Here is a 16,269-nt window from a genome sequence, read left to right as displayed (position 1 = left end):
TGACTCGGTAAAAATGCCCTGGATGTACAGGAGTCTAGGTGTGCCCCTATGAACTCTATTTCTTGAACAGGTTCTTGGGTAGAACTTTTGACATTTATCATCAGCCCTAGTTTTCCGAAGACCGTGGTTGTGAATCTCACTGCCTGACTGGCCTGCAGTTGGCTGTGCGCCTTTATTAAGCAGTTGTCCAGGTAGCAGAATATAGTGATTCCCTTTCTCCATAGGTGTGCCACAACAACGGCAAGCACTTTGGAGAAAACCCTTGGGGCAGTGCAAAGGCTGAAGGGTAGCATTGTGTACTGATAGTGACTGGTTCCCAGGATAAATCTGAGGAACTGCTTGTGGGCAGGGTGAATAGAAACATGGAAATATGCATCCTGGAGGTCAAGGGCTGCAAACCAATCGCCCTGTTCCAAAGTCAGGATTATGGTAGACAAAGTGACCATCCTGAATTTTTGAGCCTTTACGAATTTGTTCATCTTTCTGTGGTCTAGAATTGGTCTCCAACTACCAGTTTTCTTCTGGATCAGGAAATATGGGGAATAAAACCCTCTGCCTGTGTGTTGAAGGGGAACGTGTTCCATAGCACCTATTCGTAACAGATGTTCAACTTCTTGTTGTAATAGGTGTTCATGAGATGGATCCCTGAAGAGGGACGGGGAAAGGGTGTGGGAAGTGGGTCTGGATATGAAGGGAATGGTATACTCCGATTTGATAATTTCTAAGACCCACTTGTTTGTTGTAATGTTCGCCCAGGAATGGTAGAAAGCACGTAAAATGATGGTTGTAGAGAGTAGTATTTGTCTGTGGCTCTGGAAGATGGGGGACTCGGGCAGGACCTTGACCAAACCCTCAAATCTGAGACTTAGAAGGGGCAGCCTGAGATGTTGAAGGCTACTGGTTGGATTGTCTGCGGCATTGTGGTCGTCTGTTGCATGGTGAATCATGTCTTCTGTGCTGTGGATGGTACTAGCCTTACAGCTCCAGGTATCAGTATCTGAATATTTTCTCCTCATGGCAAGTGTGTAAGTGCCGAGCATATGGAGAGTGGCATGAGAGTCCTTCATCATGTGCATAACTTCATCCTGTCCTCTCAGCAAAAAGCTTCTTTTTAAATCGAAGGAAAGGTCCTCGATTGTGGTCTGCAGCTGTTTTGGAAGATCTGCTGAATGTAGCTATGAAGATCTATGCATGACCACGGCAGTTGCAAGAGTTTGGGCCGCTGTGTTTGCCACATCGAGGGAGGCTTGGAGTGCCATCCTAGCAACCAACTGTCCTTTTTTGATGGATTGAAAATGTTCTTTTTTATTTTCTGGTATATTTTCAATAAATTCAGATAATTTGGTATAATTATTGTGGTTGTAGTTTGCCAATAAAGCTGTATCGGTCGCAACTCTTAACTGTAGGGACACCGAAGTATATACCTTTCTGCCCAACAAGTCCAGTCTTTTATCCTCTTTGTCATGAGGTGTGGGCTTATGATATTATTGCTAGCTGCTCCTCTGATTGGCTGCTTCCACAACCAGGGAGTTGAGTGGTGGGAGGGTGAACAGGTATCCTGGGTCCTTGGTGGGGACATAATATTTTTTATCAGCCCTCTAACAAGTGGGAGAGATGGTGGCAGGTGTTTGCCAGATGTTATTGGCAGGTTCTAATGGGGCAGCATCCATTAGGAGGACAATTCTTGAGGAAGATGAGGTTTGCAGAATCTTCAAGAGTTAATGTGATTCTGCTACTTCCTGTACTGGTATTGCCAGGTAATCTGCTACTCTTTTAAACAGTTCCTGGAGCTGTTTAAAATCGTCTGCAATGGTAGGGGGCGGAGGGATTATTGCCTCATCTGGAGAGGAGGATGAGTTATGAGGGGGTGATGTTGTGTCCCACTTTATACTCTCTTCCATGCCCTCAATTTATCATTCTCATTCTCATTATCTGCTGTTGGGGCTGATTTAGGAGGTGACCTGGTTCTATGTCCCTGGGAAGCAGATGGTCTGCTGTATTGGGGAGAGTGGGAGGACCACATATCCCATCTGGGATAGTGCATATGATAAGGAGCAGGTGGGTCAAATCATGGGGATCCAAACCATAGATGAGATGGAATATTAGAATGGTGATGTGTTTTGCACTTCTGCACCTTGGGAGAAATCTGTTGGGGAGAAATGTGGCCTCTTCGCCATCATAGTCATCCTCACTTGAAAAGGATATGAGTGAAATTCTCTCCCTCTTGAGAGAACTGGACCGGAGATGTGCTGGTGCCGTATAATGGAGAAATGGGCGAGGATGTTAAAAATTCCTCCTCTCTTTCTTGGTGCCTGCGCTTTTCGGTACGTTTTCTCGGGGCCAGTGCTGCTGATGCTGGGATCAGATCGGTGCCGCTGGTCAGTGCCAAGGCGGTCATCGGTGTCGACGACACTGGCGGTGCTGATGGCGCCAGGTTTGAGGCTCGGCTGTTGTTGGTGCCGTGCTCATGGTTGGCGCTGAGACTTCTATCGGTGCCAGTGTGATGGTGATTTGTCGTTTTACGGACCGTTAACTTTGACACTACTATACTCTAATAGAGGGGTCCAGGTTTTTCCTTTTGCTCCGTACAGGAGCAAGAAGGCTGTTTTGACCCCATGCCAGACAATGTACCTGAGAGGGACTTGTAGCCTCTTTGGTACAAATTCGTTTGGCCGTTGAGGTAGGTGATCTCTTCTTTTTTTGACCGATATCAGTCGGAGTCAAGTGCCTTTTTCTAGCGGTCTTGTCCTGAGAGACTGGTTTCTCTTGGCCTGGGTCAGAGGCAAGTCTGAGACACCTCTCATTAGCAGTAATTTGAGTCATAGGTCTCTATCCTGTCTGGGTCTAGAGCTTAGGTTTTTGCAGTGGGAGCATTTCTGCACTATATGTCCCTCTCCTAGGCACTTAATGCACAGAGAGTGCCCATTGGACGGGGGCATCGCGTCTCTGCAGGAGGTGCATCTTTTGAAACTGGGTGAGCCTAACATGTCACCACTTCAGTGAGGGGAGACAAACTATTCGAAGATAAGTCTAGAAGAAAAAAAATTTTTTTAAAAGGTAAAACGAGTTAAACTAAGACAAAAACTGAGGAAAAAACTAACCATCTACAAACTATCAGGAATTTCAGACAAAGGAACAGCTAAAGTCTCCGTCTCGGATGGCTGAGAAGGAACTGAGGAGGTAAGTCAGGCACACGCCAAAAAGAGTGCCAACAGCGCCGCAAGATGGCAACGGCACATGCACGACCCGGATGATCATTGCTAGCAAAAATCTCCGATCGACAAGACAGGGATGTGCCGACACCTAAAGTGGAGCATGCACAGGGACACTACTCGAAGAAGAAGCAAGCTTACTGAAATGCTAGAGAAAAAAGTTTGACCAGACTACCACAATGGGTATTTAATGTTAAGGCTACTTTCCCATAAATTCATTTTAAAAGCACGTTTAGGAAAACAAACTGTGGCTGACAGCAAGAATAGAGAGATACCAAAAGTTATGTATACTCCAGGAATTTATCAAGATCAGAGATGTGCATCCTTGTAAAAGCATTGATCTTCAAATTGAGATCAGTCACAGTAATATTTCTTTAAATGGTGCATTAAAAATATAGCACTAGTTAATATAATCAATATTTGCACTTGCATTTAAATGAAGTTACATCAGTGGGAATGCAATGCAACAAATATGATCTGCTACATCTGTATTTTCAATTTTCTGCACAGACTAGGAATGCAGAGTCAATGTCTTTATCCATGATTTGATCGGTCTTTTGTCTGTTTGAAACTTCTGCAGACAATTAAGGTCATGTGACAGTGTCACCTCATACTATGAAATAAATAGGTGGTGCCTGTGCTGAACTAACTAGATTTATGTAAACTTGGGTAAACAGAAACTTGTTTTCGCTACATTATCTCAAACTTGTTTATTTTAACTTAATCCATATAATTCAAACTTCTCCTATAATGATACTCTTGGAATACACACACACACACACTTCCCCCCCCCCCCCATTGGTTAGTTTACGCAAGGAGCCACCTAGCATGCTGCCTTTTGTGAAACCCACTCTGAGGAGCCTCTTCCCCACACATTCATTGTATAGGGCTCCTAGGTGCCGAACTCAGACTTTGTGAATCCCAGTGATTTTCTAGATGCTGAAAAATGAGAGGCAAGGCTAAATTTCCTTGTACTCTAGCCCGACATGCCTTCAATATTATCTCCAATAAGGTGACAGTTTGCAGATTTGGTTATTTATTTTCAAAATGTGGTAGTTTTCAGCTGACAACTCTCACTAAACCTCTGTTAAGAGATTTCCCATCACAACCTTACTTGATTCACATGCTACCATGTCAGATTATCCTACCTTTATAAACATGACAAGGAAAGACTACAGACAAAATAAGCAAAGCATCAGAAATGTGCACAAAAAACCTTAAAGATTTAACTGAGAACTTTAGAAATCTAAAGATCTTCATGAATATCTAATCTAGAAATAAAAAATGCTGTAAATGTAAAAGCCCATGAATTTATTCTGAAAATGTAACTTCTTTAAAAGCTTGTTGCCTAATATCTTAAATATGTCAAGGATATTAAGATTTTGGTCTAGGTAAAGCAAAAGCTGCATCAAAAATACTACTCTCAATCTTTTGGGCATCTTTCTAGGCTACATTTATTTCTATTTTTTTTTTTAAATCAATGCAGCAACAAGCTTAATTATTGCTCACACTAAATCTATGGTACCTAACCTTGCCTTACAAACTATAGAAACATCTAATCAGAGTAATTTTCCCCAATTGGATTATTCCTCAGAACTATGCAAATGTTTTCCAAATGACAAGATATATATCTCAGTACCAAGATGAACAATGGAGCTAGAGCCACAATTTAAACATAATTCCTACCATGCTGTCTTGAGAAAATTGGCAGATAATCCAACATCTCCCTGCTTAGAAGCAACATTTAATGAATATATGAGAGTTTTTGCCTCCCAATATCAACACTTTATGAAATTCTTAATATGAACAACACAAGCCTCTAGTGATTTTTTAATGTAAAGAGTAAAATTAAAGTCATTAGTTTAAACCAAGGCTAGTATTTTCAGATACATCTTCACATTATAGCAAGTTTTGTAATATATAGTGATTACTTACTTGTTAAAAAAAGGTTCAATGAGTTTTGATCTAGCAGATACATGATTTTTCGGAGGACTGAGAAATGAACCTAGGAAGCAAAGAAGAAATTCAGCATATAGTACGCAGCCAAACAGAGCACAGAGGAATAATTCTGAAAAAACACTATAGAGTACCTAGATAGTTAGCCATGGAGATGAAACACAGTCCTGTTATGTAAGCATCATAGCCTGCTTCATGAAGCTGTTCAGAAGCTGTGTCATAACTTGGAAACCCTTCTGCACTTTCTGAGGAAGGAAAAGTCAAGTTTACCCAAGGATATCATAGAAGTGGAAGTTAGCCCTGTATATTTAACCAGAAACACACATTGGCTGCAAGTGCATAATGCACTATTGATAATTCTAGTAAGTTTTAAAAATTACAAGCAATTTAAAGCTTCATTCATAGGAGCAGGCTTATAGGACCCATTCCTATTTCCACGGAGTCAAAAATTGTACCACCAGACTTTCTCATCCATATTCTAGACCATACGGCCACTTTAACAGCCAAATTTCCATTGAAACAACGGAAACAGGACTAGTCACCAGCTCATTTTTTCTGACTCTTCTGCAACACACGACATATACAGTGTGTAATTGCTACTCCACTAGTAGCAAACAAACTAAGACTTTTGAAAAGCGCCTAAGCGACTTCCATGTCTAAATCCCATTTCCAAAGGTGATTTAGGACCAGATTTTTAAAGATATTTAAATGCCTAAATACATAAATAAGTACCTTGCAACATTCTGAAAATCCCACTAAGTACTTAACTGCATCTTTAGGCACCTAAATACATTTTAAAAGTTCAGGCTTTCTAGGTAATTTAGGACTAAGTCCCTTTGACATTCAATGGAACTTGGAGCTTTTCAAAATTATGTGTGTGTTGCAGAGAAGTGTGTAATTTAACTCCCATCCCACAAACCCCCAACATTTTTATACTTAATTTTTCAGTCTGTAGAGACACACACCTGAATAGTTCAAGCATTTTTTTGAAGGGAAAATGGTACTGGAAGGAGAGAAACAGCTGTTTAACAAACCAATCGAGTGATATTAAACTTACATACAAACAGTGGAAATGGAAATCAAGCTTAGTTATATTCACTTTATTACAATTAAGGAGTCTTTTCCACAGTAAAAGTGAGGAATGAATATAACTATGAAGCACACCCCAATATTTACAATAGGGCCATAAATAGGTGTAATATAGTATTTTAGCCATAAGTAAAGGAAGCCTGTATGTAACAAAATAAGCTGCCTAACTGTCTTATCCAGTATTTTTCCAGCTCCTATCCAAGGCACTAAATTCTTAGTATATTTAAGTTTAAAATCTACAAAAAAAGGTTACACAGCATCATAAATATGCCAATGTTGTACCAACAGAAGTAGTCCTTTCTCGAAAGAGTATATTTTTAAGGGAAAATGTTAATACTGCCCAACCAACAGGTTCACTTAATCTGCTTGAGCTGAATTTAAATCAAGAGTTACCCTTTTAACATCACAATGTCTACCCACAAACACATTTCTCCACAAATCTAACAATGGACAGAAGTAGTAGTCCAATAATTTTAAACCAACTTTGCCTTGAAAGTTCTGATCCACGGCTGTGGCAACACTAAACTTTACAGTAGTCACTCACTACAAATGATTAAATGTTAACGTATCAGCTAAATCTTGATGCAGAGCCCGACAAGTAGCGAAATTAATATGATTTCATACAATCATTTTGTACTATATCAGCTAAAAGAGCTCACCAGGGAGAGGTCATCTCATATTCCCATGTTCAAAGAAGCTACAGTGAATACACTATTAAAGGCATGCATGTGGAAGAAACTGCTGTGCACACCAGCACCTCCTGCTGATTGGCTAGGAGAATGATTATTATAGAAGGAAATCAGAAAGCCCCTGGATTTCTGTCCTTTCTTGAAATCACCCGAGTTTATTAAACTAAGTGCATTTGTTGTGCACATTTAGCATGCTAAACAGAGTAATTCAAACATCTTTACTGCTTAAGACAAGAGACCTTCTCCTCCTGCCTTTCAACATATTACACTGCCCAATGCTTTTTTTGCCTTGCTATATCGGCAGTTCATGAGCTCCATTCCAGAATGTTAAAACCAGTCTCTCTCTTCTGATCATTTAACAGCCTCTCTTTCATTTCACTGCCTTAGAGAAAATGATACAGCTCCAAAGTATTTAATTACATTCTAAAAGATAGCATAGGATCTAATTATTATTGTATTTTTTCAAATAGTCCAGCTAAGTACTACTGGTAATTAATTAAATAAGAACTTTTAGGAGTAAAGTACTTTCACGTAGGCTTAATTTGACACATAGCAGAAATTATTCACTGAAATCCAAGCTACAGAACAAATGCCATCAGTACAGTGACAGAACAGCTGTTCATTCAAGAATTACCATTCTACTTCACTCAAAATAAAGGTGAAGTGTAATGCCTAAACCACTAAAAATAGCAATCACAAATAGTATTACATATATGTAGCCCACTGCCATTACTGAATGGAGTTTAAACATTTAATTTAGAAATAGGGCATTTTATGCCCCAAACCAAGCAATTAACATACCAATTTTTTCTGTGCTAGCTCATAGTTTAGAACCATGGGGAAAATGCTTTTATGCATCCTTACCAACTGCAGGAGGGTTGAACGGAATCTCTTTTAAACGCTTTTCCAGTTCTGCAAGGGATGTGTTGTTAATAATTTCCTAAAAACAAAAGAAGGCATACTATGTGAGAAATCAGTGCCAAATGCATTTTCCCATATATTGAGATTACATGGATTAGAGAACATTTGGGATTTAGTACTGCCACCTTGTGTTTTCTACAAAATTATACATAATCCAGTTCCAAACTCTAAAATCCTGGAATGAGTTTATTCAGAATCAAGTTAAAGTTATATGCAAACAATGGTTACAATTACACATATTTCTATCAAAAGCACTTTAGGCTCTGTAAAACCTAGAAACAACAACAAAATCAATACTAACTCTTATCTAAAATCTGGCCCCAGGCTGAAAAAGGAGCAAAAACAGCAATTCACAAAAATCAAGGTTTACAGCAGTGTTATGGAAGGTTATGGAATTAGAACTGAGCTCCTCTTGCCCACAAAGGATATACCTAACCAAAAATATTGGTACTTGAGCAGCTGAGGTTTTTAAAAACAGATATACCAAGTAAAGAATATTCAACAAGATGTACAGTTGCTTAATGGGGAATCTAAGCAATAGAAAAAGACTGACAGTTTATTGCATTGTTATATGGTTTCTGATTTATTAGAGTTAGGCAAATCTTGTACATTAGCTTAATTCACTAGCATTATACAATATAACAAATATAGTCTGACAAATTAGACAAAGATTCTTAAATCTGAAATAAAAAGATAATCCAGTCTAATTCATTATTTGCGTCACTAAATTCTTCGTATTTATAACACCATTAAATCTCTCTATTGTACAAAGAGAAACAGGCAACAACTTGCTCAAAGTGATAATCATTGGCAGTCAATAGAACTTAGTTCTCCCTACTCAGCTGCTCTATCATCCTATAACTTCAGCTATCCACAATATATGTAATAATTTTGTGGTTTGAGTTTAACTCCTATTTTTTAAGACCATCACCAAAAGCCAAGAACCAAAACGGAAACAGAGACCAGAATACCCTCACTCACAGGGGCCATCCATTCAGTGGAAAGATACATGGGTAGAATAGGGTGGGAAAGCTTGCACTGGCACTACCTCAGACAGACCTATTCTGAGAAAAAAGTTTTAGCAAACAAAGCCGAAAAAGGTACCAAACAAACAAGTATTAGTCTTTAAAAACTATATTAAGAACTTGCCGAATAGTTTTCAACCCAGTGGTCAAGCTCAGATTAATATTTGTTGCATTGGCACCCAGAAACCCCTATTAGACGCATAAGACATGTACACAAATGATGGCATTATTTCCATCCCAAAAAAACCCTTACAAATACTGTAAAAATTCCAAAGGAAATATCACTGAAGTATATGAGCTAAACACAAAACCAACAAATGTTATCAAAGTATTAGTTTTCAAAAGTCACAAAAGCCTCCAGATTTATTTGTATTCAAACAGTACTGCTCAACACAAGACTGAAATACTTGCCATAAAATGAGTTATTTTTACTTACTTGTTTTTAAGATCTTGAAAAAAAAAAAAAAAAAAAAAAAAAACCAACTACAGAAGCTTTTACTGCACAGTATGCACTTCTAAATGGACCTGCTTCATCAGGTCACCATTTGCCGTTAGAATTCACTCAGGCCTGGGGCAGAGAGGAAACTAATGAAGAATAATCACTTTCCTGGGAATTCATTCCTTTAATTTGTGTTTGATCTTTAAGAAACATTCTTAATTTCACTTAGAGACTACTCCCAGTATGCAGAGCACATATGTGCCACAGAAGAACATAATCACATGACATTTCTTTCCAGTTGGAATCTTATAAAAGCTAAAGATGAAGAGTTTGCAAAACTCTATGGCTTTAGTACCCAGATGAGCAAACAACTTGCAGGAACTAATATTTACTGTCATGAAGGAGAGAAGAGGTCCACAAGAAGGACAATCAAGGACAACTGTTATTCACAAAGCAAAACCATTCTACCAGTCTCATTAATTAGAACCATGTTTTTAAATAGTAAAAAGCAATATGTTTTTGGAATTTAAAGGACATCACATTAGTACCTAACAAATGCAGAAGTTAAGATCTGCAGCCTACTTAGAACAGACAAAAATATACCTGACTGGCCACATTTCTTTAAAAAGAAATACTTATTCATAATTATAAATTAAATGGTTTTTTTTTCTTTAATGCCCCTCATTATTCTGGTATAGACCATGTGTACTGCAAGAGTACACGTGCTTAGAAAGTAAAAAGACTATCTTTAAGCTATTGGTCCTACAAATATTGTTCCATTTATGGAATGTACTGAATTGTTACCCTAATGTGCCTCAAGCGCACACAGGGTTAGTTTGCCTTTTTTGTGTATATAATATAGGCAAACTAATTCTTATAAAATTAACTATACTTAAAAAATTAGATTTTACTATACAGGTAGAATGTGGCCATGATGAAATTCTATATTCAAATCAATAGTTTAGCATTAACAGGGACAAAACCCAGCTACTGTGATACAAAACAAATCGAACAGCATTAAACTGAACTCTACTGAATACTCAATTAAACGGACATTTTAAAAATCTCTTGTTAAAATTATGTTTGAACAGTCAAATGAGTCTATAAACAAAAATGATGCACATGAGACCCAAAACCCGAGTCCTACTCAGGCAAAAGTCCTGTTGACTGAAAGGAGAGTTATTCAAATAAGCACTGCAGGAAGGGGTCCCCAGAGTTTAAGGACAATCATGATGGATAACTCACAAGACATTTTCTTGTATTAACTGATAGGAGAAATTCCAAAAGTTTCGTTTGGGCAGACTTAATTAAAAACTTTACATTTGTCCAGATCCTGAAGCTAATTCCCTAAAATCAGGAAGTTAGTAGAGTTTTTACCATGGAAGAATGGACTTTAAAATGCACCATAATTTGTTATTTTAAAGCTCATTTCCTGTAATTTTAGAAGGGTTAGATAAGAAAGTTTTTACCACAGTATGAATTCATCTTGCTATGACATGAAACATTCTATTATCTGTTGTCCCCTAGCAAAAATATTATTTGTATTTCAATACTCACTTAACACACAAAAAAAGATTTAGTTATTTACATTTGTAAGTTACCTTAAAAGGTTGCGTACTTGCCATCAGTTTAGTATCCAATAGCCTAAAAATGAAATTTAAGAGGTAAGAATAAAGTGTTTTCCTTTTATAAACAATTTTGCCAAACCCTCCAGGATATTTTGTTTTATTCAGTGGTAAACAACATTAAGCTGTTGAAAATGATTAACACACATCTTCAGGGAGCATTAGAACTGAGCTTTGTCCACTAGAAAACGTCAACAGACTAAGCCTGATAAAAGGTGAAGCTAATAATATTAATAGGTAAATGAACTTTGGTCCAGATTCAATCAGGGTTCACAACAATAATTTTCATACAAATTAAAAACAGCTTGTAAAGTCTTCTCTTTGGCTAAGAAGTATCCTGACAAGGGTTATGCAATCAGCCATGTCATAAATAATAAATAAAAATGCATACAGTAACAAATTATTTTTAAACTAAATGGTTCTTAAATCACCGCAAATTGTGATTTGAAGCACAACCGTAACCTTATGCTTAACCTAGCCAAGAAGATATCAGTCAAATTCCAGCTATCAGTGAAAACACTGCTCAATTGTAATCTGAAAATGAACCTACCTGGGAAAGACACATGCCGCTAACTCCTTAAACTCACTTAGATCCTAAAATTTAAAAGAAAGTTTTGTTACTGTCAAACCACCACAGTCTAACATTCATAAGGTATTCTACTTCCTTGAAACAGATATTGGTCAAGGGATTCCAACTCCGTTACCCACTAAGATTTCTAAAGTAAGATCCAATGGCTGTATTCTTTTCTACTTAATAATGAAATGTACTTGGTTGCACTCTTTGAATGCCAGCTGACACTCAGTTTTTATAGGACTATAACCTTTTAACTTATCATTGTTTTTTCACCTAAACCTTCCCCCCAACCCTACCCATGTCTAATATTCTGCTACGCAAACGAAACTGAAAAGGCTGCTACAGATGACCAGAAAGTTTTAACCTGAAGTTTGATTTAATCCAAACCCTGCTTCTAATGGAAAACAAGTGCTTTTCCCATCCCAATGATGGCAGCCTCCATGTTCTGTCTGATATTAGAGCCAATCAGCTACAGAAAACTGAAGAATTTACTAAATATTTCTTAAATATTTTATCATAGAGAATTACTTGAGTGTTCATTTCCAAGAGATATTTTCCTGGTGAAATGCTTGCTAAAGTCACTGGCCTTCTCCTATAAGGGGTTTTGTGTATATCAACTCATTATCTTAAACATCAACCGTTTGAGCCAATTAAGCATGTGGACAGATAGTCACCTGAGGCTTCCGGGGAAGGTTGAGAAAACCCATCCTCTCTATGGATACAGAAATGGCAGTGAATCTACTAGGAAAGGGGACGTATAGCAGAATCCCACTCTAAGCCCAATGAAGAGAGGAAAGTAACTCAGCTAAAACTCTTACGGGGGGCAGGAGGGGAGAAGTCACTGAGAAGTTCCACCCAGACCAGTAAGAGGTTCTGTCACTGCCTGCCCTGCAACCTTAGAGTGCCTTCATGCTATCCTGCTATGACTCAGAGCCCTGATACTACAGCCAGCTCAAACTCACAAAGGGGGTGTGTAATAATCAGAGCTCAGACACTTGAAAGAGAGAAGGTGGTGTCTGAACCTCAGAGTAAGTAATTGTGTCCACAGGTTATGAACTTTCTTATTGTGTATAAAAATATGTTGAGTAAGATCTTTTATGAAAGCCTGTAATGTTCTGAACTTAATAGATTTTGAGATATGTTTACAGAGTGGTAACACATGTATATAGAATATTATGCTCATGACCTGTACTACAATTTCAAATACAACTCACAGCAGGGAGGGATGCCTTCTAAATCAGGTGTTTGCACAAAACCAGACAAATAATGATCCATGGTACAACCCAGAAAAAAGACAAATAATGCACCATTACAGTTAATGGTAAGACACAGACATTCCAGCTACCATGTCAAAAGGGAATTTCCCCTGCTCTGAAGAACAATGAATTACCATAGTCAGGGGGGAAAAAATGTGCAAGCCCTATTAAAAAGGAAGGCATTTGAAATGAAAAGCATCCAGAACTGAGGGATAGTTTCAAAGGTGGGGGAGGAGGGGTGGGATGGGAGGGCATTGCCTGTGAACAGTGGATATCACCTAAGGTTAGGGGACAAGATGGAAAGCTATTCAAAGGCAATAAATAACTTGTATTAGAAAAAGGAATATACCTAATACAGAAATGTAAAGCATGAAGTTGCATCTTTATGTTTATTGTCTGCAACTTGTTTGCTTTTTCTTACTATTTCATCTCTGAATCTGTGATTATTTAATAAAATAAATTGTTTATTTTTATCTCAACCAGGTCTCTGGTGTGCCAATTGTGTGGAGTATGTTTGCTGAAGTGTGCTGATAACTGAGGGCTGTTTTCACACCTTTGGGGGTGACAAACCAGAGGGGAAGGAGTCTAAGTGTCTGGTACTTAAGAATTCAAGATAGACAGATTTGGGGAGACTAAACTCATGGAAGCCAGGCTGAGACTTTATGTTTGTGGGCTAGGTACTAGTGTCAGGGCTCTGAGCTATAGTAGCGTAGCATTAAGGCAATCAAAGTTACAAGGTAGGCTGGCTTGGGTAACCCCCAGAATATCAGTCACTACTTACTCTTTAAAATCCCCACCACAAATACAAGTCTTAACTGACTCTGCCCTTCTCTCTCAGCTGCCAAGCTTCTTCCATAACAGAAGCCAGAATAGCCTTAATGATGGTCTTGGATTCTGGATCTCCCTATTTCCACAGCAAAAGAGGGCTAACCCAAGCTGCAAGTTAACAGTAGAAGAAGAGGTTAACAGTATCCAGGAATGCAGTCATTTGTAGGAATAGGTCAAGAAAAACAGCCTACACCATGACCATACTGGCCAAAATCTGAGGACTTCAGAAGCAGTGATAGCAGCCTCACCAGCACTTTAGTAACTAAAAAGACCAAGTTACAGATAGGTCATCACCACTGTCTAAAGATGGTTTCTTGAGCAAGTGACTGCCTATTTATCTATGTGCCAACATAGTTCAAACAGGCCCCAACCCAACCCAATTCCCCCACATCTAACAGCCAAGTCTTGCACGCAGTCCCACCCCCAAAAGCCCTCAAAAGTTTATGTCGTCTGTACAGTGCATAGATGACCCATCTCTTGACAGACCTCTTGCTTCTTCAGAGATGAGTTCTGTACCCTAACCCACCTAGCACAAAGCCAGCCTTGTAGATTAGGACTCCTTAAATAACCAGAACACCCTCCTCTTCCCCTCAAATATTCCAGTACTGCAATTCCCATCCTTATAACCAATTTGATTTTATCCCCCCTAATTCCTACCATTAGATTTCATATTGTCATCTCCATATCACAACTCAACTTCTAGATAAAAATCACAGAAGAGTCATTTCTTTTTAAAATACAGCAGAGGCCTTAAGACATTAAAAGTAAGGAATTTAAAAAGTAACTATTATAGTGTGCCTAATTACCCAGTGAATTACTGACGCAGCACTGAGGGCCAAGAGCTGAAAGTATGCAATTCACATCCAGTTTCCAATAAAAGAAAAATAGAATTTAAAACCTGATTTCCTACAACTTAAATTCTCAACTGACAGAACACTGCAACTCCTGATCACTGAAGACAATTCCGCCCTTGAACAATTATATTCTTCTTCAGCATTATTCATGCTCCATAAGAAACTGCTATTTCCAATTAGCTTTCCCACACTGTAAATACTTAGTGATATGGCATTGTAAGGGCTATAAAGAGGGTGAGTGTAACATATCTATAGTAAGAGTATGTTTTCAATTACAGTCACTTCATAAATGTAATTAGTTTTATACTCAAGTCTCTTAATTAAAAATGGGTCAAGGACAATAAGAAAGGACATTGCCCAATTATACAATGGTTGAAATTTTACAGGTTTCAGGACAAATGCTTTAAAAAGCAGTTGGGGTATACAGTTAGAGATACTATAGTACATAAAGCCACATGAGAATTTAGTATTTATTTGCAGTCAACTTACGTGTTTCAACAACACACATTTAATGCTCTCAATCCTCACCATTTTAACTGTTGCTCCACACTGAGCACGTTTTCATAGAACTATCCACAATGGACTCCAAGATCTCTTTCCTGAGTGACAACAGGTACTAGAGACCCCATCATTTTGTATGTATACTTGGGATGATGTTTTCCAATGTGCATTACTTTACATTTATCAACATTGAATTTCATTTGCCATTTTGTTGTCCAATCATCCAGTTTTGCAAGATTCCTTTCTAATTCTTTGCACTCAGCTTTGGACTTAACTATCTTGAGTAATTTAATATCAATCGGCAAATTTTGCCACCTCATTGTTCACCCCTTTTTCCAGATCATTCATTATTATGTTGAATCGCATTTGCCTCAGTACAGATCTTCGGAGGACCCCATTACTGGCTGCTCTCCATTGTGAAATCTGACCATTTATTCCTACTCTTTGTTTCCTAACTTTTAACCAGTTACTGATCAATGAGAGGACCTTTCCTCTCAGCCCATGATTGCTTACTTTGCTTAAAAGCCTTTGGTGAGGGACCTTGTCAAAGGCTGTCTGAAAGTCCAAGTACACAATATCCACCGAATCACTCTTGCTCACGTTTGTTCACCAACCCTCTTAAAGAACTGCAATAGATTGGTGAGCTGTCATTTCCCCTTACAAAAGCTGTGTTGAATCTTCACTATATCATGTCCATCTATGTGTCTGATCATTTGCTTTCTTACTACAGTTTCAACCAATTTGCCTAGAACTGAAGTTAAACTTACAGGCTTATAAATGCCAGGACCCCTCTGGAGCTTTTTTTTTTTTTAAATTGGCATTATATTAGCTATCCACCTGTCTTCTGGTAGATGCTGATTTAAGCGATCGGTTACATACCACAGTTAGTAGTCCTGCAATTTCATATTTGAGTTCCTTTAGAATTCTTGGGTGAATACCATCTGGTCCTGTGGACTTATTACTGTTGAATTTATCAATTTGTTCCAAAAACTCCTCTATTGACATCTCAATCTGGGACAGTTCTTCTGATCTGTCACCTAAAAACAATGGCTCATGTGTAGGAACTTCCCCTCCATTTCTCTTTTAGTTTATATACTGTGGCACTAAAGTTTCCATCCATAATAGATTTCATATGAATTACTTCAAACTTCAAGATACATTTTATAATACCCAACGACTGAAAAAGCCACTTACTTCAGGTAGAGGACAGTAAAACTGGTGGATAGTGTGCATGACATCTAGTAGCATGTTGTGTCCAATCACAAGTTTGCCCTAAAAAAAGAACCCATTATATGCAAGA

At 38.2% G+C, this 16,269-nt stretch overlaps 1 protein-coding gene across 7 annotated transcripts in view; it reads right to left on the bottom strand.

Moving 5' to 3' along the window:
- Positions 1-16,269, bottom strand: part of PARN (poly(A)-specific ribonuclease) — a 132,480-nt gene that overhangs the window by 101,203 nt on the left and 15,008 nt on the right. For all 7 annotated transcript variants that reach the window (XR_010920383.1, XR_010920382.1, XM_067551342.1 and 4 more), the window contains 6 exons: positions 16,164-16,241; positions 11,507-11,550; positions 10,933-10,975; positions 7,811-7,886; positions 5,303-5,413; positions 5,148-5,217 (listed from right to left, as the gene is read on the bottom strand). Coding sequence is in view for 5 of the 7 variants with exons in the window: in XM_067551342.1 (XP_067407443.1) it covers positions 5,148-5,217; positions 5,303-5,413; positions 7,811-7,886; positions 10,933-10,975; positions 11,507-11,550; positions 16,164-16,241 (422 nt within the window). In the remaining 2 variants the exon portion in view is untranslated. The remainder of the gene's footprint in view (positions 1-5,147; positions 5,218-5,302; positions 5,414-7,810; positions 7,887-10,932; positions 10,976-11,506; positions 11,551-16,163; positions 16,242-16,269) is intronic.

This window comes from Emydura macquarii, unplaced genomic scaffold (assembly GCF_026122565.2).
Source record: "Emydura macquarii macquarii isolate MOO-44397 ecotype Brisbane River unplaced genomic scaffold, CSIRO-AGI_Emac_v2 contig_1348, whole genome shotgun sequence".
NCBI lineage: Eukaryota > Metazoa > Chordata > Testudines > Chelidae > Emydura > Emydura macquarii.
The sequence above is the reverse complement of the archived record's forward strand: the minus strand, read 5'-3'. Positions and strand labels throughout refer to the sequence as shown.